This window comes from Felis catus, chromosome C1 (genome assembly GCF_018350175.1).
Source record: "Felis catus isolate Fca126 chromosome C1, F.catus_Fca126_mat1.0, whole genome shotgun sequence".
NCBI classification, from domain to species: domain Eukaryota; kingdom Metazoa; phylum Chordata; class Mammalia; order Carnivora; family Felidae; genus Felis; species Felis catus.
Genome location: NC_058375.1, coordinates 99591804 through 99617112, shown reverse-complemented (window position 1 = coordinate 99617112; position 25309 = coordinate 99591804). Strand labels below are relative to the sequence as shown.

At 47.5% G+C, this 25309-nt stretch overlaps 1 protein-coding gene across 2 annotated transcripts in view; it reads left to right on the top strand.

Moving 5' to 3' along the window:
• The first annotated feature begins 1528 nt into the window (after positions 1–1528).
• The window catches only part of CD58 (CD58 molecule), a 39865-nt gene continuing 16084 nt past the window's right edge, over positions 1529–25309 (top strand). Inside the window, exons 1-2 of one of the 2 annotated variants that reach the window (XM_023259036.2) lie at positions 1529–1729; positions 18759–19055. In XM_023259036.2, the coding sequence (XP_023114804.2) occupies positions 1660–1729; positions 18759–19055 (367 nt within the window). In that variant the 5' untranslated portion in view covers positions 1529–1659. The remainder of the gene's footprint in view (positions 1730–18758; positions 19056–25309) is intronic. The other variant, XM_023259035.2, reaches the window with a different exon arrangement.

The following is a 25309-nucleotide window of genomic DNA, read 5'->3' as shown; positions in this document are numbered from 1 at the left end:
GCTAGCATGCTTCATGGTACGTGACATTGGTCCCAGAAACTTCACCGATAGAGATAGCTTTTAAGATGTTATGGCTGATTTAAGAACTAAGGAATTCTTACGGTTCAAGTGTTTTGAGTGGTTTTGGGATCCTCACTCGATGTTGGAGATGACATCAGCAAGAAAGCACACTTCCACTCAGTTTCAGAAGTGACATGTTAGTGTTTACTAGGACAGGAGGGAGTCCTGTTCATGGGGAGAGCTTCCAGGTCCCGTGGAACTTAGAGTTCCCCTGACTCCCATCACTGGACAGAGGCAATTCCTGTGCAGACAGGGAGACCATCGTGACGAGCTGGTTCTGGGAGCAGAGTAGTTTGGTCTGGGGACAGACAGGCAGCAGAGAGGGCAAGCCAATCAAGAAGACTAATCACTAGGGTGGAGTGTTCCAGATGCCTGCTGCAGCCTGGGCGGGAGGTTTTGGGGGAGGTCACACGGTGAGGGGATCCACCACACCGGACTCCTCAGCCTAAGGGAAAGTCCACAGTTGAGATGGAGGTAGAGAGGAAAACACAGAGGAAACTGAGAAGGGAGAAACCCAAGGCTGGAAGTCCCAGCTCCGGAGGAAGGGAGTGCTGGGCGTCGGGGGCAGCCTTCAGGAAAAGGTGGCTCGACCTCGAACCAGATCGGCGGGACCAGGTAATCCTGCACATCCTAGCAGGGGTCCAAAATGTTTCCTTTTAATGTGCGCGGACAGTGACCCGCAGGAAAGGCGAGCCCCGCGCTCTGCTGTTGGAAAGCGCTGAAGGAATGAAGGGCCTGGGAGCCTCCCAGTCCTCTGGGAGAGTCCTCCAGTCACCGCAGAGGCCGGCCGAGCGGGGCGCAGCTCCCCCTACCCCCACTTGCGGTCACATGCCTCCGTCTCGTCCCAAACGTCCAGCAAAAGTGCTGCAGGAGGAGGAGGAACCAACACAAGCTTGGTTTTAAAGACGCAAGCCACCGTGAAGGGACAGCTCCACAGAGCAGACGGGGAGGCGGCAGAACGACTTTGGGGACCGGGGGGAGGCAGGATGGCGTCTGGAGCAGATGCAGGGTGCGGGGGCGGCGCGCGGCTGCGCCCGACCCGACCAGGAAGGAAGCTCCAGAGTTGGAAGGGGGAGCGAGCCGGGCGCGGGGCGGAGCATGTGGGTGGGGCAGGGTTAGCGAGGGGGCGGGACGGGGCGGGACCGGGGCTAGCAAGGGAGAGGGCGGGGTAGGGCGGGGTCAGCGAGGGGTGAGACGGGCCGGGCCCGCGAGGCGGTGGGACGGGGCGGGACGGGGCGGGACGGGGCGGGGCCAGCGAGGCGGCGGGGCGGGGCCAGCGAGGGGCGAGACGGAACGGGGCCAGCGAGGAGACGGGACGGGGCCAGAGAGGGGGCGGGACGGGACGGGTCCGGGGCTACCAAGGGAGAGGGCGGGGTAGGGCGAGGCCAGCTAGGGTGGGGCGGGGCCAGCGAGGGGCGAGACAGGACGGGGCCAGCGAAGCGGCGGGGAGGGGCCAGCGAGGGTGGCGCGGGGCCAGCGAGGGTGGCGCGGGACCGACGGAGGACTGGACCGGGCCTGCGCGCGGCGCCAGGCGGAGCTGCCCTGGAACTTGCAGCCCACGCTGGCCCAGTCCCGGCGTAGAGGCTGGCCGGACGAGCCATGCACACGGGGAGAGACGGGCTCTTGGCCGCGGGGATTCTCGGTGTGGCCTGTCTGGTGCTCCATTTGGGTGAGTGGAGGCGCCCCCGGGACCCGGCGGGGACTGGGCGGTGCCGGAGATGTCCGGGGACCCCAGGGCTCCGGCGCCGAGCGGACGGGCGGCGCCCGAGGAGGCTGCAACTTGGGTTGGGGAGCGGGGGTGGGGGTGGCGGGGGAAACGCTGCCCGCGGAGAGACTTGTCCCGTCGTCAGCGAGTCTCTCGTGGGTAGTCAGGAAGTAACTTTGACCTTAGGCACCGGAATCCTGGTTGGGAAGAGGGACCGGACTCCAGCTCGCTCACCTCTCCGGCGTAGTTTCCTCTAAGACCCCTCGGAACTCCCTCCCCACCCCCCCACCCCACCGCCCCCCCGCCCCAAGTCGTGTCACCTCACGACTCACTGTTTCTCCGGAAGGGTGTGCCTTTTCTAAGTTCCAGGGACTGCTAGCGGCTTCCCTCCCCGGGGTACTTCGCCGCCGCCAACTTGGTCTGCCCTTTCACTGCTTCCGCTGCCTGTGAGCCCTTTGAGGACGGGGCTGGGCAGCGGGTTCCACCTGCCCCAGGAGTCGGCTGGTCCGCCGCGCGGGGAGGGGGCGCGCGAGCTCGCTCGGCCGCCTGGCGCCCCCGCCCTCTCCGCCCCTTGCCCCCGCAGCCCTCTCTCCTCTGACACCGCGCGTTTGACTGGCACTGCTGCCGGCGGGGGACCTGGGACGGGGACTGGCCGAGGGGAGCGTCTGAGTGGGCGATGGCCTCACTCCGGGATTCCTAAGTAGGGCGGCCGGTTCTCTTTCCTGCCCTTTGAAACCGTAAGGGAACTGCCTTCATCCCTTTCCCACTTCTTCAGCCGGATTAACAGCCCCATGAAATAAATGTCTGGCTCCGCTGTTACCTCCCCACTTTCTTTCTTTTTTTTTTTTTTTAATTTTTTTTAACGTTTATTTATTTTTGAGACAGAGAGAGACAGAGCATAAATGGGGGGAGGGTCAGAGAGAGGGGGAGACACAGAATCGGAAACAGGCTCCAGGCTCTGAGCTGTCAGCACAGAGCCCGACGCGGGGCTGGAACTCACGGACCGCGAGATCATGACCTGAGCCAAAGTCGGCCACTTAACCGACTGAGCCAGCCAGGCGCCCCCAACCTCCCCACTTTCAGTAAACCCCTAACACACACGGTCCTGGCCAACCCCCCGGAGCATGTTTTTAAACCCTTAACTACTTTTCCTTAACGGGAGGGTTTCCCGTTGGAGGCCCCTTGGCCCAAACTACACATCAATCTTCCAGCCACTGAGTGCCTGTGGGGTACCCATATCTGTGGAGTACAGCTTGCGGGGAGGGGTTGAGAGACCTCAGAAGCACCTGCATTGCAAGGTACAGAAGTAAATGTAAGACAGTCCTCTGAGCATGAGGTGCTGTGGGCATACAGAGGGAGAGAAGACTGTCGTGAAGTCAGGTATCTCTTGTGAAGCAAAGACTTCAGGGTAGGGAGGGTATGTGAACCTAGCCAACCGGGATATGTGGTGTGTGGACACGCGGTGATGTGGCAGAGGATCCCAAGAGGTGACAAAGACAACTTGGCAGGCGAAGCAGAACTCTTTCTGGGCCTGGCAGAATCGGAACCCTGTGCTTAGGAGGGATAATCTGGCCTCCGTGCAGAGGAAGGGGTGTAACTGGGAGGAATTGGAGGCAGGGAGGCCAGGGCAGGTGCCATCACAGGACCCCAGGAGCTTTGAGGCTTTCCTATGCTGGTGGCCGTGGAAACCAGGAGACACGCAAACAGGCAGAATCTGACTCATTGGGAAGCAGCCCACCAGTGATTAAGAGCGTCAGCTCTGGGACGCCTGGATGGCTCAGTCGGTCAAGCATCAGACTGCAGCTCAGGTCATGATTTTCTAGTTCGTGAGTTCGAGCCCACATTGGGCTCTCTCTGCTGTCAGCTCAGAGCCTGCTTCAGATCCTCTGTCCCCCTCTCTCTCTCCCTTCTTCACTTGCTCTCTCTCTCTTTGTCTCTCTCTCTCTCTCTCTCTCTCAAAAATAATAAACATTAAATTAATAAAAGAGCATCAGCTCTCCAGTCAGATGCTTGGCTTCCCACCCTGGCCCTGCCCCTCGCCCGAGTTGTAACTTCTGTACATTACCTAACTTTTCCATGCCTCGCTGGGCATGGAAGACAGAGACCACTTGCCTTGGAAGAGAGAGACCACTCACTGGTGAGGAAGGATAATAATAGTGTGTGCTTCATAGAATGATTGTGAACGTCAGTCACTGAACAAATTCTTACTGAGTGTCAACTATGTGTTGGGCACCGTACAAGAGAGTGGGGTTGCAACAAAGAACAGACTTCCCTGCCTTTGTGAAGCTTACGTTATAATGGGGGAATAAATGAGTAAATATGTAGAATTGAGTGGTGGTAAGGTAAACACTGATGAATCAGAGATTAGTAATGCAGAGAAAAGGAGAGTGAGTGTGGCAATATTTCTTTTTAATTCTTTAAAACTTTGGAACATTGCAAATCTGTAGAATAGTTGCAGAAAATAGCATAATGAACCCTTATACACTTTTCTTCTGGAATCACCAGTTATTAACATCTTGACACCTTTGGTTTACCTCTCTCTGTTCATATACATGTACACTTAATTTTTTTGTGTAAACCTTTGAGAGTTGCAGATCTTTTTTTAAAAATATAATTTATTGTCAAATTGGTTTCCATACAACACCCAGTGCTCATCCCAACAAGTGCCCTCCTCCCTGGCCATCACCCACTTTCCCTCCTCCCCCCACCCCATCTAGCCATAGTTTGTTCTCAGTATTTAAGAGTCTCATATGGTTTGCCTCCCTCCCTCTCTGTAACTTTTTTCCCCCTTCACCTCCCCCGTGGTCTTCTGTTAAGTTTCTCAAGATCCACATATGAGTGAAAACATACAATATCTGTCTTTCTCTGCCTGACTTATCCCACTTACACAATATCCTCCAGTTCCATCCGCGTTGCTGCAAATGGCGAGATTTCATTCTTCCTCATTGCCAAGTAGTATTCCATTGAATATATAAACCACATCTTCTTTATCCATTTGTCAGTTGATGGACACTTAGGCTCTTTCCATAATTTGGCTATTGTTGAAAGCACTGCTATAAACATTGGGGTATATGTGCCCCTATGAACCAGCACTCCTGTATCCCTTGGGTAAATTCATAGCAGTGCTATTGCTGGGTCATAGGGTAGATCTATTTTTAATTTTTTGAGGAACCTCCAAAATGTTTTCCAGAGCAGCTGCACCAGTTTGCATTCCCACCAGCATTGCAAGAGGAGAGTTGCATATCTCATGACAACTTACCCCTAATATATGAACATATGTTTTCAAAGAACAATATGTCTCCAGTAAGCCATGGAACCATGATCACAGTCAGGAAATACACCATCGATATGATACTGTTTTCTGGTAGAGTCCAGAAGCCAATCCTGGAGCACATTCTGCATTTGGTAGTCATGCCTGTTTAATCCCCTTTATTTATTTTTTATTTTTTAATGTTTATTTTTTTGTTTTGAAAGAGAGAGAGAGAGAGAATGGGAGGGGTGAGGGGCAGAGAGAGGGGGAGAGAGAATCCCTAGCAGGCTCCTAGCAGTCAGTGCAGAGCCCCACATGGGGCTCGATCACGTGAACCATGACGTCATGGCTTGAGCTGAAATCAAGAGTCGGAAGCTTAACTGACTGAGCCACCTGGGTGCCCCTAATCCCTTTTCATCTAAAACTTGCCAACTCTTTTTTTGGGGGGGGTGTACTTTATGACGTCACCACTTTTGAAAGGTCTGGGCCAGTTTTCTAGAATGTCCCTCGATTTGGCTCATCTGTTTTCTCATGATTAGATTCTGGAGTGTTAGATTCTGGAATCAGATTCAGGAATGTTTCACAGGTGTGTTGTGTCCTCCGTGCATCTCATTAGGGAGCAGATGCAGTCCATTTGTCCCATTATTGGAGACCTTTGGTTGTTTTGTGAAGGTGATCCAACCAGATTGCTCCTTCGCAGAGGCACCTGTTGTCCTTTGTAAATAAAATAATACATGATTTATCAAGTGACACCTTGAGATTGTGTGACTGTCCTGCAACAATCTCTCACCTGATGTGTCAGCATCCAGTGGTGATTCTTCCCCAGGTCCCTTAAAATATTTGTAGATGGCAATTGTCTCTCCCTAATTTTCTTGATACACCATTGACATTCTTCAGTAGTGAAGAGCTTTTTCATTTTATTTTTTTAGTGTAAGTATAGACTCCTGGATATTTTTTAAGATGGCATTCTTGTTATTATCTATTTTGATGCCCAGTGACCCAGAATTTGGCAGATGGGAACCTCTGTGTACCTCAGTGTTCTTTGCCATGTTTCCATCAGTTTTTGAGCATCTCCTACTTTCTGGCACAGAAAGATGATCTGGACTCATTTTGTACCTTTTCGGCCTCTGCTTGTAATCAGTAGATTCTCTTGTTCCTCTGAGTGGGAGACGGAATTTAGAAATCAGTATTTTTGGGGTGCTAGGTGTGCTGAAGGCTAATGGAGTCATGGTTTCTAGGCTCTATCCGTTCTCAGAACTAGGGAAATAGAGTTTTCACGAAGTTATGGGTTTATCCTTTTACCACGAAGCCTAATGTAACCATTTGGTTCATCGTTTCCTCCTTTCCCTATTTGTACCTCCTTTTGCCACAGTGAGAACTCTGTTCCTTATAGAATCAGTATATTTTCCTAATATACATTAAACACAAAATAGTTTCCTAATTGCTATACCAGTACCACTACCAAGCACAGACTTTATTAAATACAGTTCAAAGTTTCTTTATAGTTCTGTTTAGTCTTCCATATAGCCCACTGAATATGTACAGAAAGCTGTATTTTAAAGTTATTTTTTCCTTCTGTGTGGTTATGCTATCAACTCAGTATATAGTTGAATTAATTTTTTTAAACTTAAAAAAAATTATTTATTTATTTCGAGAGAGGGTGATTGAGCATGAGCGAGGGAGGGGCAGAGAGAGAGGGAGAGAGAATCCCAAGCAGGCTCCCTACTGTCAGCGCAGAGCCCGACGTGGGCTAGTCAGATCATGACCTGAGCCAGAATCAAGAGCCAAACACTCCACTGACTGAGTCACCCAGCTGCCCCAATTTGTTTTGTTTCTATTCAATTTTAGGGTTCCCCTCCCTTGATTTAATTTTTAAATACGTAAAATATTAACATGGTTCCAATCAAACCATGTAAAAAGATAAGCTCAGAGAAAATCCTATTCCCACCTTCTCCAGCTGTTATAGCAGATATTGTTTGTTTCTGTTTTACCTTTCTTGTTTCTTTTTATAGATACAGATATGCAACCATAGTACTACTTTATGTACTCTTCCACTCCTTATTTTTGTCTCTTAACCATATGTCTGGATAATCTTTCCATATCAGTTCACAGAGATCATTCTTATTGTCTTTTTATAGTCGTATAGTACTCCATGGGCTGAATGTGTGATATTTCATTCAGCCACTCTACTTTCTAGTGGTTACTGTTTTATACGGTGTAGTCAGGGGAGGGTCTCCTTAATTGTTCGGGGGAGTGGTATTCCAGGCAGGGGGGCTGGCAGCAAAAACCCTGAGATAAGCTTCAGGCATTTAAGGAACTTCAGGGAGACCACTGTACGAGAAAGCAGTAGGAAATGAACTTGTAAACATAATCAGGGCCAAGTCCTGGAGATGGTTTTATGGGCCCCGTTAAAGGCTGTGACTTTTTTTACTCCCAGCAAAATAGGAAGTTTTAGAGGATTTTGGACAGGAGCGAAATTTCAATGGTGGAGTGTTTCAATGAATTACTCTGGCTGCTTCGTGGAGAACAATCTATAGAGGGGCAAAGGAGAAGCCGGGAAACCAGTTGGGGAGGCTGTAGGAACAGTGCTGGTAAGAAATGATTGCAAGAGAAGGGGACTGAATGGGAGATAGGGGGATGTGTTTGGAAGGTAGAGCCAGCGGGATTGGGTGCTGGGTTGCATCATCAGGGTAACACGTGGACAGGGCCTTGGTAGTGCTGGGCAGGTAGCAAAGCTCAGTAAGAACCTGCTGTCTCAGTTGTTTTTTGTGGGGTTTGTTTTGTTTTGTTTTGTTTTGTTTTTTTCTTTTAGCAGAACCTGCCTTATTCTGCTGCTGTGGACATTTTATGGTTCCTTTATCTTGCCAGCCATCTCCCCAGCTCGAGTTTCTTTCCTTGTATAGGAACCAAGTTGTAAACTGCTTCTTTAAAAGTTCCTTTCATTGATGTATTTTCATGTTGTTTTTAACAACAGTGGCAAATCTGGACATTAGATGCTACCGGTTTGTCAAGCATGTCTCCATTTTAAGTTATAAAGTTATCTCGCATTATTATGTGAGACTTCTTCATGTTTTTTGCTGCAATCAAGGTTCAAAGAGTCTGTGTGTTCTTACTTAGGAAGAAGACAATTTGAGTGAAAGTAACGCTGTGTATTCCTGTGGGAAAACGGGGCCCATTGTGGTAATAGTAGCTGTCACGGATTGAGTAGGTGCTCTCCGCCAGGTTCTGTGCTTAGCAGTTTTAGACTTTTGTTTTCATTGAACTGTCACACCAGGTTTTTTTTTTTTTTTTTTTTAGGTAGAGACTGTTAAAGAGGAGAACAAGGGTTAGGTAGGTTAAGTACTTTGACCGAGTTCACACAGGCAGGAGTGAGCACGTGCCAGAATCCAGGTCCATTTGACTCAAAATCCATGCCTTCCCAACACAAGATTAGATGAGCCACACTTATGAAAACATGAAGAGCATACATAATCTCTGTCTCCCTCTCTTTCTCTGTTTATTTTTTTAGTAATCTCTACAGCCAGCACGGGGCTCAAACTCAGTGATCCTGAGATCAAGAGTCTCACACTCTCGCACTGAGCCAGCCAGGCAGCCCCATAGATGATCTCTTACATGTGACGTGTACACATTGTCCGCTGTAATTTTGCCAAGGCCTGTGAAATTATATAGGACGGCACAGTTACCAATGACGGAAGATTGCTTTCAACGTCACCATCTACAAAGGGGGCTTGGGGAAACCTCCTCTGGGATTGTAGAATTCAGAATGGGGATTTATTTACGTGTTTATTAACATTTTGTTGTAGTTATACTCTGTCTATACACCCACACTTCACTCCCAAGTACTTTTGCATAGTATTTGTGAAAATTAACAATAATCTTATAATATCACCTAACTTCTGCCCTTATTCAGATTTCCCTAATTGTCACGAGAATGTCTTTTTTTAAAAAAACCAGGATCTCCTCAACTTGCACTTGTGACTAAGTTTTTGGTTTAATTTTGATGGGCCTCTGAGAAATTTTGAAAGACCGTTGGAACCACCTTTTAAGAACGAGATCTAAGAATGTGTCTCATCGCCTCTTGAGCACTCTGACTTTTCTGGAATAAAAACGGGCTTTCGGGGTAGGTTTTGGTTTCTCCGCTTGAAAGCAGAAAGTTTGCCTGCGTCCACAAGTGCTCGTTTGCATGACTTTTCCATCTTCTGATTCCCTCTCACGTTTCTTAAGTGCAGAAAGCTTTTTCAAGCTTTTACAGGAGGCTATAGCCTCTTAGATTCTGCAGTTGCAAATCAAACCATCCGTCTCAGGACTAAAGTGAAACCAGGATACTACTTTCCATTTGCTCGGACAAGTTGAGGTCTGAATACGAAGCATAAGATAGCGAGACCAACCCCAGGAAAGTGCTGGAAAATATTTTCGTAGTTCTTTGGACATAGCTTTGAGTGCCTGCCACCAGCCTCAAAGGAAAATGTCTTCCAATTACTTTACGGGCACAGGATCTTCTCCTTTGACTTCTTTCTTTCTTTCTTTCTTTCTTTCTTTCTTTCTTTCTTTCTTTCTTTCTTTCTCTTCTTCTTCTTCTTCTTCTTCTTCTTCTTCTTCTTCTTCTTCTTGTTCTTCTTCTTCTTCTTCTTCTTCTTCTTCTTTTGTCCTTTTTCTTTTTTTTAAATCTCTTGCCCTTGTGCCCTTTGGTCTTTTCCTTCTCAGTTGCTGCTCGTGCCTGTGGGGCTCCAATGAAAACCAGTAGAAGTAAGAGACCTCTTGCCCAGAGTCCCTGAAATAAGTTCATGTCTGCTCTCTGCCCCCAGCTGGGAACACCTAGTTCTAAGGTCTACCCTTTGTGACCTTGAGATATCTCTTCTGTCAACCAGGTATCCATCTGAGGAAGCTAAATTGTTTTGATAGACTTGTTCTCAGGCCCATTTTGGGTCCTAATGGCCTTCACTTCCTTTTCGTAGTGTTCCCCAAAATGTCTGTTGTGACTAGTGTCTGAATTTCCACCTGGCTCACTGCTGTGTAGTTTCATGAACATTTTCCCCCTGTAACAGTTAAGAACTAGGGGAAAAAATGATGTGTTAAACATACACATTCAGAAAATAATGAGAAAATCAGATTCATAAGAAACTAATCATAAGTGAGTTTTTCAACTATGAACTGAATAACTGGAAAATAGTAGGGATGATAAAGAAATTCCTAACGAAATGATCAATAGTGTGTAGAACTACCTTGAATCAGACTTTGGAGAATAAGTTTTAAGAGACTCTTAAAGAGAGTCTTAAATAGCTCTAGTGAAAACCTTATTCCCCAGAGCATGCTGTAGTTTTGAGATGCCTCCTCTAACAAGAACGTGTGGCTTTTGAGGATGGTGAGCTCACAGATGTGGTTTTTGAGCAAGACGGTACATGGGTATCTTGGAAGGACAGGCTGGGGGCAGTGCCATCAGTTAGAAACACGATACAAAGCAGATGAAATTGATTTTGATGATATGTTTTCTGTCACCTAATACAGCCACGATGTTTTCATTTCCACATGTAGTCAATATCAAGAATATTGCCGAGGGATTTTACATTCCCTTTTTCGTATTAAACCTTCAGTGTCTGGTGAGCATTTTGCGCTCACAACACGTCTCATTCCGGACAAACCGCATTTCGTGGGCTCTTGAGCCGTGTGTGGGTGGGTGGTGGTTACGGAGGCACGTTGTACAGACGGAGGGAAATGAGACGGTGTTGAAGTGTAAGAACGGAATATAATGGGCCATATTCTAGCATGACAGAAGAGAGAAAAACTCAAAAGGAAACTGACTTAATTGGTTCCAACATCTAAATTCCAGGTGAGCTCACCCAGGAGGCAAAGAGTAGCTTGACCACTGAAAGCACCTGTGAGGCGAGTTCTGGGGGGGTATGGGGGGGTGTTCTGAGCCTGGGGGGGATTATTGCCTGCTGAGATTCAGGTGGCTGCTGTTTCAGGCTGAAGTGCAGGAGACAGGGAAGCAGGGTGGTGCAGCCGAGAGCAGTGGGTTCCCGTCTTTAGCAGTCATGGCCCCACAATCCCCTGACCGGGTCTGGAGGAGGGTGGAATTGTGGCCAACAGTGCAGGCTTTGGAGCTGGCTGCCCTTGTCCGGACACCAACCCTGTCCTGGGCCAGCTGAGAGACCTGGGCCAGAGTCCTAGTTTCCTAGTTTCCTCATCTGTCGCCGGGTGGCTCCCAATTTTGGCATGTTCTTCCCCATACTCTCAAGCTCATACCCTCAACTTTTTCCTGGGCTGAGCTGGCCTAGGGTTCATTTGGATCGGATTTATGAAGAGCTGGGTTAAAGAAACAAGCTGCCTTGCACTTCCTTCAGTAAAAAAAAGACTCCATTTCTTCTTTATATTATCTCCATACCCGGTGAGCAGATTTCCTACCCCAAAACAGGGACTAATATGAGGACTGATTAATATGAGAATACCTGGGGACCTAATAGGACAGATTATTTGATATTAGACATGTTAGGAGAGTGGCCTCTCCTCTGTATCATCAGTGGGTATGTGTGGAGAGACTCTTTCTCTCCCAAAATGCCACCACCTTCATACTCCAGGTGGATGTCAGCTGAGAGTGTGCTGTGACGCAGTGGAGAGACGCTGTGGTCACAAGCCCCGGTCTGGACAAGAGACTCATCTGCTCACTAGGGTTCAGAATACTCCAGCCCCTGCTGTTGTCATGCTTAAATGAGTCTTTAACTGAAACACCGTTACAATGTCGAACATACGGGGGGAAATACTAAGGCTTAAATAATAGGGTACTGAAACTTTTAGGGGATTTTTTTTCCGTCCAGTGAACTTTTAACTGCTAAAATCTGCAGGCCATCCTTAAAAATATTTCAGAGAGAAATATTTTATTTAAAAAAAAATTTTTTTTAATGTTTATTTTTGAGAGAGGCAGAGACAGAATGTGAGTGGGTTAGGGGCAGAGAGAGGGGACACAGAAGCGGAAGCAGGCTCCAGGCTCTGAGCTGTCAGCACAGAGCCCGACGTGGGGCTCGAACTCACAATCATGACCTGAGCTGAAGTCAGACGCTCAACCGACTAAGCCACCCAGGCACCCCTAATTTTAAAAAAGCATTGTTCAATTCTAAGGAAAAAAAAAAAAAAAAACTCAAGAAATCCTTCCTTCCAGATCCCGGGAGGGTGGGCAGCTCCTTTCTAAGAAATGGCATCAGTGAACACCTTGCTTCTCCTTAAACCTCAGACGGGCTATTACTTTCGATTAGGAGCTGACATCCTGCATGGGTACAAGTGGATCTGGTACAGTAGGAGGTGTAGCCTAGTTAAGCTGGAAGGGGAAGCAGGGGACAAAGGGGACCATCCCCAAAAGAACAGCAGTGGGGGAGAGATGGGAGTGGGAATCCCGCACTCCCCCCACCCCTCCCCCCCCACCCCCAGTCTGGCTGTGGGGCTGGTGGTAGGTAGGTGTCAGGGGAAGGGGACTGTTTTGCCTGCACACGAGGGGTCTCAGGCCACTTACCCTTCAGCTCCAGTTAAATGTCTCCACTTCTCTTCGCTGAGTTCACGATTCATCAACCAGATTCCACAGCAGCTTGGGGATTTGCAAAGTTCAGGGTTTGAGGTAACTGCCAACTTCTGCGGTTTTTGTCAGGAAGCCCCGCCTTTTGAACTACAGTTAAGCTGTATTCAGATAAGTGAAGGCACTCAACAAACATTTATGGAGTGTCCTTCCTGTGCCAGACCACGCGGATACGACAAAGACCAAGGATGACACTGTCTTTGTCCTCAGAGGGTTAGCCTGGCTGGGGATACCCTTGAACTCAGCTTGGAATTAGTTGCCAGCTTTTACGAATGAGAAGTTTTCCATGAAATCTGAATGTGCAGCATTTTTTGGAAAAGCAGAAGTTCTGCAAATTCTATGTGCCCACGTGGGTGGGAGCTGAGGAGTCAGTCCCCAGAGGAGCACGTGCTCACCAGCGCCCCCTCTGTCTGTGGGCTGCATTGTTGGTCTCTGCCGGCGTTTCGTCTGCCAGTTCTCCCAGGCTCCTTGGTGGCTCCTGTGGTTTGGCTCGTTCCCTTCTCGTAACGTCTTTGTTTGCCCCTCGTTGTTTCCTTCCCTGTTCTTTCCTTGCTCTGCTCGCCCTACGTTCGAGCCACTCCTGTCCCCACCCCGTGTATGACTTACCAGTGCACACAAAGGCCTTCGTTTCTCATGGTCTTTCATTGTGAAGCCCTGGCCCGTGTCCCTTTGTCACATCTGAAGTTGTTTACAAATGACCCCGCCACCATCACAAAACCCAGGTTTTGAATTTGGGTCCCCCTGTCGCATTTTGGAGGTTTGGGTTTATCACTTTCTTGTTCAATCAGACCTTCTCAGTTTCCTCGTGTATGTGAGGTCGGGGGCGGTGGGGGCCACAGACTCCTGTTCTGTCAGGACCCCTGGGGCCCTGACATTCAGTGATTCGGGGGCCAGCGAGCTTGGTGCCTCACCCGCACGTCTCAGAGACGCACTTGTGGCTCAGCCAGAGCAGCTCGAGCCCCTCGTTCCCAACCTCTGCCGTCCAACTGCATCGTAGAAACTGCAGCCACAGAAATCCTGTATCATGTCACGGCTTTGGTAGCCACGTGCCACATAGCCCCGGTAAGAAACAGTGCTTAAGAGCATTCTGGAGCCAGTTTCCCCACACTAGCTACTCACTCAATCTTCGTGTGCCTCAGTTTCCTCCTCTGCACAATAGGGTCAGAGATCACGCCTGCCTAACGCGGCTCTTCAGAGGGCTCACCGGGTACGTACTCGTAGAGCTCTTGCAACAGTGCCTCGCAGACAGCAAGCACTATCTGCGTGAGTGGCTAAATAAGCCAAAAAGAGCAGTCAGTCTCAATCCCAGAACCCAAGTAACAACACGCAGAGGAATTTGTGGCCAGGAGTGGGGATCCTTCTGCCTTCGCTCAATAGTCATGGTGGCCACGTTTTCTAAGTCAAAAATCAGGGCACTTCATTTTTGCAAAATATTCGGGTTCCACTCCTGACTTCAAGCCATATAAGAAGAATTATCAAAATTGGGTGCGGTGATGATGTTTTGTGAGGATGCTGCAACAAAATATTTGGAGTCGGAGCTGTTTTTAAATATATGATCCCTCTATAGGCATTGAGGTACTCTCATATCTTTAAAAGATCTTTCAGTACTCTTCAATACAAATTAAAAAAATTCTGGCTAGCATGGAATATCTGTTCAGGCAATCGCTGCTACATGTTTTCTCTCCCCCCATCTCTCTCTCATTTTAAATGATGAAAGCTCCCACTAGGTGAAATGATGAAAGGTCTCACACAGCCAGGATCACGTACAACAAAGGCCTTGATGTGGCTTGGCTCGCTGAAAGAGAAAGAGGGAAGCCCTGTTGAAAGCCTACTTCATTCATTTCAGCTATTGTTTAAAAACCCTCCATCTTTTTTTTTTTTTTAAGTTTATTTATTTTGAGAGAGAGAGAGAGACAGTGTGGGGGAGGGGCAGAGAGAGAATCCCAAGTGGGCTCCGTGCTGTCAGCACAGAGCCTGACGCGGGGCTCGAGCTCACAAAACTCAGATCATGACCTGAGCCCAAACCAAGAGAATGCCGCTTAACCGACTGAGCCACCCAGGCATCCCTGAAGACTCTCAATCTTATTCAAACCTCAAAACGATCCTTTGTGGTGGGCATTCTGATTTACATTTTACAGCCGAGGAAGCCTAGCTTGGGAGGCTTTTGAGAGTTCAGCTGGGCCCATCTGGCTGAGAGTCTGGTACTTACCGTTCTGCCCTCTGGCATGGTAAGTTGGTGTCCCTGTGGTCCCTCTTTTGACCACTCAGTTATCCGCAAAGCAACCCGCTCACTGCTGACTCCTTTCCTTTGCTGCTATTTGAGTGCAAATTCATTCATTCATTCATTCATTCATTCATTCATTCATTCATTCATTCAGGGTGTGTGACCTCTGAGAAACAACTCCTGTTCTTTTTTCATTGGCAATTGTCCTATCGGCAACTTATCTCTCTGGTTTAGTCTCGGAAGTGCAATGGAAAAGACTTTGCTGTGGGACTAGAATGCTAGACAGTAACCACTACAAATGTGATGAGTCCTAAGTCTGTATCGCCTCCTGTGAGCCCCAGACCTGTGTGCCCAGCAGCCTACTGGACATCGCTACACAGTGTCTGAGACCAAAAGCACAATCTTCCCGCCCAAAGCTGGCCCTCCTCCATGTCCCCTGTGTTAGGGAATGACACCACCACCCACCTTGGGGAAAGATTATAATACAGGTAACAAAAAGTTTTTGTTTTACAAAACAAGGAACTTGTAAACTTTGGTGAAAAAAAAACAACCCAACGGGAGAAAATGGCAAAGGATGTGAAAAGACAGTTTTCAGAAAAGGAGATCCAAATAATGCAAAAGCGGAAAAGATGCCTAAATTTCTAGAGGGCAGGAAAATGCAAATTCAGATAACAGTGAAATATCGCTTTATGTCTGATAATTAAACGTGCAAAAAAAAAAATCACGGGATGCTTGCTGAGCACAAGGAAAAGGTAACTCAGGTGTTACTGATGGAAATGTGACAAGCAGAAGCCAGCAGCGTGGGAGCTCCTATTAACATAAAAAATTTGTTTGCCCTTTGATTCATTCCCACTCCTGGCACACTCTGCCATAGATATGAGACCACAAATACCCAAGAACTTGTACAGAGGAATCATTATTACAATTACTGCAATAGAAGAGGCTAGGGAGAGAAGGTGTGTTCAGCAGTGATGGATAGCTGGTTTATTGTGGTTCGTTCGTACCCTGGCATAATAGGAAGCCACTAAAAGGAGGAAAGTCTTGCCACACCAGTGGATTGGGTGGGACTTTTATGAAGTATTCTTGATTGGAAGGGCAAAATGCAGAGACGTGTGCATAAGACCATTTTGTGTTAAACCATGGCAAATTCTTTATGTATGTGTATGTGTGTGTGTGTATGTATATATCACATAGAACGCATATATACATATATATGTGTATATATACACACATACGCGCACACACACATATATATATACATATACGTGTATATATGTATATATATACATGTGTATATATATACACGTATATGTATATATGCGTTCTATGTGATATATCTTTATCTCTATTTGATGATATGAGCAGGTAGAAGAATAGCAAAGGATATATTCAGAGTTGTTAACATAGTTTACAGGACTGAGGGTGGTTATAGGGATTGGGGGATAGGGTAAGGCCTCCAAGCCACACACCCAGGCCAGAGAAGAAGACTGTGCTAAGTAGATATATCATTGCTCTGCATCTATATAAAATTGTATCTATGTGTCTATTATATACTTTGTTATTGAACACATTAAAACAATTTTTTTAATGTTTATTTTGGAGAGAGAGAGAGACAGAGAAAAATAGGGCAGGGGAGGGGCAGAGAGAGAGGGAGACACAGAATCCGAAACAGGCTCCAGGCCCCGAGCTGTCAACACAGAGCCCGACGCGGGGCACGAACAGTGACGTGCCTCTCGGAGCCTGGTTGTTCACCTGCGTGACGTGGTCGCTGCAAAGTGTGTGACGAGCGGTAAAAAGGGACATGAGGGTACGTGAACACACCACATGCAGCAAGTAGGCATTTGGTGACATTTTCCTTCGTTTTGCTTGGTGCCCTGTCACTTCACCTGTGAAATGGGGGTAATTCAACTAAATAATTTTGCAAGTTTCTTCCAGCCCCAAACTGAATTTGTCGGAACTGGTCTCCCCCCTCCCCCCACCTTCCCCCGTGCTTCTCGCCAGTCTCACTCCATCCCTGACTTCTTTCTTCCTCCTGTTCTCAAGCCCAGGACACATCACCTGCCCCTGGGAAGACAGCAGCCATCCGTCTTTCTGCAGCCAAGTTTCCTCTCATACCCCTTCTCTTCACCCACCACCCTACCCACTCCCATTCACTCACTCACTCACTCACTCACTCACTCATTCACTCACAAGACACTTGGAGCCTCCACTGGTGGCTGTGGATAGATCCTCACTCCTCAAATCCTTCTCCCTCTCATCCACCTTCCCATGTGCTCTAGTCAAGTGCAAGAGAGAGGGCATGATCAGCAAAGCATTGAGGGCTGCTGGTGTATTTCTGTGGGCAGCCTCCCTTAATTAAGGGAGGCAGGTTCCAAAAGTCCTCACAATCGGCAAATGGGAGAGATTTCCTTCGTATTTGAAATCACTGAACACGTTGCCTACAACTGGTCTAATAGTCTTGATTTTTCCCATGCTCTTTCAATTACCATGCTTGCCACTAGGCAAAAACTTCAATCAAGTTTTAATTTATCTTTAATGCCTTTCCCTTAACAGCTGTTCTTCTCTCTTAACAAGAAAGTCAGGTCTGGAACCAGATGCATTTAAACCCATTTTGGGGTATCAAAAATATTCCAGTCCAGTGGTGGTAGTAAATATCGAACAATTGGATTGGCCTGGAGTAGGCAGGAGTGTCTGTTTGAAGCGTTAGTTTCTGTGCTGTAAATACTCCCACCATGTGGATTTCAAGCTGTCAGCCAGGCTTGGCTGAATGGGGTCCGGCAGAGATGCTAACAGTTGGAGCCAGCTCCCCCACACCACCGAACCTAGTCCCCATGCTCTTACTCTGCGTCTTGCCCCCTGACTTGCTTCTCAGTCATTGTTTCTGACCTCAGCTAATAGCCCCAAGTCAGTCAGCCAAGAAGGATGCCTGACCAACACCGTTAACTCCCCCCCTCCCTCACCCCCCACCACTTCACTAATCCCTGTTGTGCTCTCTCCCACGGGGCTCTGGAATCTGCCCTTTTGTCCATCCCCCCCCCCCCCCCCCGCCCACACCCCGGTCTGGTCCGTCCAGTCCTCCACCTTCTCGGTGCTCCAGCACTGACCTTGATTCTGGTTTCCCTGCCTCCGTGCCTGTCCCCAGTAACCACTCTCCACTCTGCTGGCAGGGCCAGTCTGCCGAAACTTAAATTATATCGTGCCAGTCTTATGTTTAAAGCCTTCCTACGGCTTTCCCTTGCCATTAGGATAAATCCCAAACCCTTAGCATGTCTTATCTGACACCCCCAGTAGCCCATGAATGGGCACTGTCACCTGGGCCCGCCTGCCTCTCCAGCCTCATTCCCCACCCGTGACTCACTTGCTCTCTTTGTCTAGCCGTTGGGAGCTGCTTTTATTTCCTCAAACACACCAAGCTCCTTCTTGACTCAAGGCCTGTCTTTTTGGAGGCACTGCTTCCTCTATCAGAATGATTACCTCTCCTCCCCCAGCCCTCAGCCGGCACCTCTTGTCCCTCAGGGATGCCCCCAGTGCGGTGTTACTGTGACTTCCTGGGGAAGGCCCTTGACGAGGTGGCTCCCATGCCTGCTTTGTCTTCTCCACACTGTGGGACTTCTGGAGGGCCTACAGTGACACCTGTGTGGTCAGCTGTCATGTTCACAGCCTTGCCCACAGTACCTGGCATGGGTTTGGTGCCCCACCAGAATTGAATACAGTTCTTGCATTTATGCGAGCCCCAGTCCTCCCCTTACTCTTTTAGTAAGCTTTGCCTGGTCAAGCATGTTCTACTCGCTCTATTTTCTGTCAGTGGTTTATCAAGTTAGCACAGCAAGTAGCTGATGAATAATTTTTACTGCTAAATTTAACTTTTTTTTCTCCCCAGAGAGCATCTTGGAAGATGGCTTTCTATTTTCAATAAAGTCGTGTTGTTTTTCCTAACCAATTTCTTTTTCCCTCCTAGACTTCATCAGCTGTGTTCCCCAGCGGATATACGGAACTGTAAACACGAGCGTAACTTTGTACACATCGGGCTCTATACCCATTAAAGAGATAATGTGGAAAAAAAAAAAAGATAAAGTCGTAGAATGGGATGAAGAATTCTTAAAGCCCAGAGCTTACCCACCGTTTGTAGATAGGGTTCATCTGGACGTCACATCAGGAAACCTTACCATCTTCAATCTAACATCATCGGATGAAGAGGACTATGAAGTCGAACTTTCAGGCATTACCGATACCAAGTTCACCCTTTACGTGATTGGTGAGCATTCGATAAGTTGGTTTGTTTTACACGGCAAATTGCCAACTATTTTAAGAGACTAACACAAATGAATGGTTTATGAGGAATAAAAGGATTAGGTCTCTTGGGCTGTCAGGGTTTTCCTCTCCATCTGGCACACAGGGGCCAGTTTCAGTCCCCTTGTCATCCTCTGAGCGAGGAGGGGATGTGACCGAGGTGGAGAGAGCAGCCCCAGCTGGGTGGGGCTGCTAGCCTCAGCATCACTTGTCTTACTAGGAATATTCTGGAAAGGGATGGAGTGGCAGTCATGAGCTCAGAACTCTTTGAGCCCCTTTGATAGATGACGCTCTGTTTCCACCTGCACCCCACCCCAGGAGGTGGATTTTTTTTTTTTCCTCTCCTATATCACTTTACACTGGAACTGGAGAGAGGGTATAGGTTCCTCCGTGCTGCTTGCCAATGCTTCTGGGTTCTTCTCCTTCCTTGTTGTCATCAACTGTAAGGCCCATGGGTACATCCCAACGTTTTTGGGTCATTCGAATGCCTGGCTGCCTTTTGCTGTTTCTGATGTTCCTGCTGTCATTAATTCTTAGTGATTGTAATATAAAATATGTAATTCTAGTATCCTGGCTTCTGAGTCCCTGATCTCTCCCGTGATGATCTTGTCCTCCCTTCTACCACCCCACCCATGGATAGAGCCTAGACGTTGTCACCACCACTCATTCTAAGCCCTCCGCTGTGACACGCCAGGTGTCCCACTGCCATGTGAAGCTCCTTTCTCCGCTCAACTCTGCCTTTCCTTCACTTCGTGTGGCCCCCGTCCTCCTGAGGCCGCCCAGGCATGCTCGCTCACTGGAAGGCCTGCCTAGCTTCCTTGCTCCCTTTTAAGTGGGTCGGACTCATGGCCTGTCCAGCCAGTCTCAAACCAGTCTCATCTCATCCATCTCACACACCGTGGCCGCAGAGAAACCCATCGCCCCGCAGAGCCCCACACTGTACATTTCTGGTCACTCGCCTCAGTCAAGTCCAACGTCCCCTCTCCTCAAGCCTCGAACACCCCCCTTCTCCAGACCCAGTCCTCAGCTGACGGCTTTGCTTCTTGTTTCACTGTGGAAGAGAAGCCCTCAGAGGAGAATTTCCCCAGGACGTCACCCTCAGCCCTTCTGCCTACCTGCCCTTGAGCCTGCTATCTCTCCCTGGTCACAGGACCAAGCCCTCCACTGTGCCCTGAGGCCCGCCTCCTGTCACTGCGCTCAGGGACATCTGCTCTGCTCCTGCGACAGTCTCCTCCGAGAGCTGCCAGCCCATCCCCACCAGCAGGCAGTATGCCATCAGATATTCATGCCATCACTGGGAGCCCTCTCGTGCCCCCTCCACCCCTCCAGCTGCCACCCACTTGCTGTCTTGAGTTTATAGAAAGTCCCCTTGAAGAGTTGTCTGTATTTGCTTTATAACCCCTTTCCTCCTGTTCACTTTAACCCACTCCAAACAGGCTTTCACTCCCTCACTGCACCAAAGCTCTTGACGTCCTCGTTAACGAGTCCAGAGATCCATTCATGCTCTACCCACGTCTTTCTTGCGCGCCCAGCAGCATCCCACATAGCCGATCACTCCCTCCTCTTTGAGACCCTGCCTTCTCTTGGCATCCAGGACACCACCCTCTTCTGGTTGTAACTCACTAACAGTTCCTTCTCAGCTTCCTTGGCTGGTTCCCTCATCTTGCCAACCTCTTAGCCCTGGAGACTTTAAGGCATAAGCCACTCTTCTCTGCACATTCACAACCCAGGTGGGTGAGCTCATCCAGGGGTCCAGCTTTAAATATCACTTTGTTGCCAATAATGCACAGATTGAGAGCTCTAGTCCAGCCCCCCACTGAGCTGCTTATGTGTGTTTCCAGCTGCTTACTGTGCATTTCCACTCGGACACCTGATTGGCCTCTGAAATACCACAAGTCTAAGAGTGAGCTCCTCAACTTTCCTCTGAAACCTGTTCCTCCCCAAATCTCCCCCAGCTTGGTTGGTGGGATCTCCACCCTTTCATTTGCTCAGGCGAAAGCCTTGGGGTCATCTTTGGCACTGCGCTTCTCTTTCTATTCCTCTTCCTCTTGAACACCATGTTTATTCCACCAGGAAATTTTTTGGTTTCACAGAATCTGACCACCTCTCAGCACTTCCTCTGGTGCTGGTCCAAGGCTGCTGCTTCCGCATCTGGAAGATTGCCGTGGTCACCTGATTGGTCGCCCAGCTTCCACCCTTGCCCAGTTTCCCCCCAGTTTCATTGAGACCTCATTGACATCTGTCACCATATAAGTTAAGGTATACAGCATAGCTGTTTGACTTACATATATTATGACCACACTTTGTTTTTAAATACAGGCAGCCAGAGTGATCTTAAAACAGAGGCCGGGGGATGCCATTCATCTGCCGAGAGCCTTCTAGTGGCCCCCTCTCACTCTGACCTGTAGTGGCCTGCAAGGCTGTATGGGATCTGGCATCCATGGCCTTCTCTTTGTGTTCTCAGGCATCCTAGTGTTGCCCTTGCCTTTTGGCTGACTTTTCTGTGCTACCCACTGTCCCCATCCCAGCATTCACAGCTGAGTCTGTAGTCATCTCTCCCCTCTGTGGGATCCCAGGTTCACTTGTTTTCTCCCAGAAGAGGGTGTTGTTCCAGTCCTGCTGCCTCCATGCCAAAGGTGTTTTAAGAAGATCCAACCGGTGGCAAAGTGTGTAAGATGGTTCCCAGGGGATGGAGAAGAGGCAGAAAGTCCAATGTAGAAGTTCAAGTCTGGGCTCTCCAAGTCCTGTTTGAGGCAGTCTCAGTGGAACAGGGGAGGGGCGGTGACAAGCTGGATAAACCACTGCTATTCACCAATTCACCTACCTGCTCTGCTGGAGACATTAGGAGGAAGAGAGACTTTGTCTCTTGTTCATCGTGATAGCCCCAGAGCTCAGTAAGGGACTTCAGTGGCTAGTAGGCATTCCACAAATATTTGTTCTAGCAATGAAAGCAATCAAACTAGGTGTCTGGGACGTGGGAGGTGCAGTTGACAGAAATGGGGGCTCTCAGACTGGGTGGCTGGTTTGTCCAGAAGAAGATCAACTCCATTTAGAAAAGTGAGGCTTGTTAGGGTATGCAGGCATTCTGTTAGAACCATGGATGCCTTTGATGAAGCAGAATTTTTAAAACATGCAGGCTTGGGATCTGGCAGTTTATAGAACTAGCAACTGAAAAGATTGATTTTGAATCTAGATGACAATGGAATCCTTTTTTTTTTTTTTTAATTTAAATTCAAATTAGTTAACATACAGTGTAGTATTGGTTTCAGGAATAGAACCCGGTGATTCGTCATTTCCATATGACACCCAGTGCTCATCCCAACAAGTGCCCTCCTGAATTCCCATCCCCCATTTGGCCCATCCCCCCAGCCAATACCCTGCCAGCAACCCTCAGTTTGTTCTGTGTATTTAAGAGTCTCTAATGGTTTGTCTCCCTCTCTGTTTTATTTTTCCTTCCCTTCCCCTATGGTCATCTGTTGAGTTTCTCAGATTCCACATATGAGTGAAATCATGTGATAACTGTCATTCTCTGACTTATTTCGCTTGGCCTAATACACTCTAGTTCCATCCACGTTGTTGCAAATGGCAAGATTTCATTCTTTTTCATTGCTGAGTAGTATTCGTGTGTGTGTGTGTGTGTGTGTGTGTGTGTGTGTGTGTGTACACACATATATATATCACATCTTCTTTATCCATTCATCGGTCAATGGACATTTGGGCTCTTTCCGTAATTTGGCTATTGTTGATAGTGCTGCTATAAATATTGGAGTAATGTGTCCCTTCAAATCAGTGTTTTTGTATCCTTTGGATAAATACCTAGTAGTGCAATTGTTGGATCACAGGGTATTTCTATTTTTAATTTTTTGAGGAACCTCCATACTGTTTTCCAGAGTGACTGCACCAGTTTGCATTCCCACCAACAATACAAGAGGGTTCCCTTTTCTCTGCATCCTCGCCAACACCTGTCGTTTCTTGTGTCATTAATTTTAGCCATTTTGACAGTTCTGAGGTGGGATCTCATTGTGGTTTTGATTTGTATTTCTCTGATGATGCGTGATACTGAGCATCTTTTCATGTGTCTATTGGCCATCTGGATGTCTTCTCTGGAGAAGTGTCTATTCATGTCTTCTGCCCATTTCTTCACTGGATTATTTGTTTTTTTCGATGTTGAGTTTGGTAAGTTCTTTATAGATTTTGGATACTAATCCTTTATCCGATTTGTCATTTGCAAGTAAGTATCTTCTCCAATTCTGCTGGTTGCCTTTTATGGATTGTTTCCTTCTCTGTGTGGAAGCTTTTTATCTTGATAAGGTCCCAATAGTTCATTTTTGCTTTTGTTTCCCTTGCTTTTGGAGACAGGTCAAATAAGAAGTTGTTGCAGCCGAGGTCAAGAGGTTGCTGCCTGTTTTCTCCTCCAGGATTTGGATGGCTTCCTATCTTACATTTAGATCTTTCATCCATTTTGAGTTTATTTTTGTGAATGGTGTAAGAAAGTGGTCTGATTTCATTCTTCTGCATGTCGCTGTCCATTTCTCCCAGCACCATTTGCTGAAGAGATCATCTTTTTTTCCATTGGATACTCTTTGCTGCTTTGTCGAAGATTAATTGGCCATGTATTTGTAGGTCCATTTCTGGGTTCTCTATTTAACAATGGAATGCATGTTAGGAGCTCTTTCATAGAGTTTGTAAAACAGTTCAAACACTTGAATTCATTTCTCTTTTTAAACTTGATGAAATGCTTAAAAATAATTTATTTTTTAAAATTCCACAGTAATTCAACAAAGGTGCTTGATTTCAGTAGTTAGATCAACTGGTGGATAGCCCTTAGGAAGCTGAATTTGCAAAACCCTGCAGAGGACCACAGTACGGCGGGGGCGGGGGGGGGTTGGTTTTCATCAGGAGGCAGTGATACTGGCAGCATTAAATGTGGGACCCCAATTCCTGGCTTAAGAGTCTGGATTTTGGCCTGTGGCAGTGGGGAGCCCCTGTAGCCCATACTGGAACAGATAAGTGACTTGATAAAATCTGTTTTTGGATCATTAATAAGATGGTAGGTGTTTATGGTAAATTAGAGGAGACACCAGTTTGGAAGCTACTGTGATCATCCAGGGAGACAGAAGTGTTGCTAGTAGATATTTGGAAAGGAAAGAAAGGGAAAATATTTCTAAGAAAGAGCCAACAAAATTAGATTTTGGTTATAAAAAGACATAAGATGACTCGAGATTTCACGCTTCAGACCTGAATGAGAAAACGATGGGTCATACTTTGTCGGGGGGTGGGGAGGGGGATGAGGAAAGCATACTTCCTTCAGGGTTTGTTAATGTTTAAGTGACTTGGTGATCTTCCGGAGACACGGGGCCTAACGGGAGATTTTCAGAAAGGATATTTTAGGCAGGGGGATTTCCTGGCACCCCCTAAATTCAGGCATCTACTTCCTTCTGTGTGTAAGTTGATATTTGGTTTCCTTCTTCCCTCAAAATCCCCTTCAAATTTCCACCACCAATGCTTATTACGTCTTGCTTTTTTTGGTTGCAGTAAAGATGGTGATGTCCACGTAAGTAGAATTAACTGCTCTATCCTTAAATAATCTAAAGCGATATGACTTTTTATTAGAGTTAATAGAAATGTACAAATGCGATCAGATGTGTATAAGCAATTCTCAGCCTTACAGAGCAGCGAGCTGAATCCATTCATTATAAATTGGCTGAGTTATCTTAGGGATGAAATAAGTGCCTTTCCTGCCAGTTTAATGCTGCTTCAGGTACAGGTGGAACTAACATTTGTTAGCAATAGCTGTGGGAATTCTCATGGGCAGTGTAGGACTGTGAAACTTACAGAGATCTGAGTTGTAGGAGCTCTGAGCCTGATGCTGCAGGAAGGTTTGCATGCTTTTTGGTGAGCGGGACGGGCTCTTTGAGGTTTGCTTTCTGGCCACAGAGGTGTAATGAGACCGCCAGAAAGAGCTTCTATTCAGTTAAGTGAGCTCTAACAACATGGAAAATAATACAAAGTCTTCCTTTCAAATGTCCTTTCAGATTACTTTTATATTCCACTAGACTTCACAGTCTTTAAAGTATTCTATTTTACAGATGAAAATGAGATGGATTTAGCAACGGGTTTTCCCATCTGTAGAACAAGAGGCCTGGGCTATATGATGCCTTAAACGTGTTCCAGTTACCTCAAGGGCTGCAGTCACACGACTCTCCAGGGCCAAAGCTC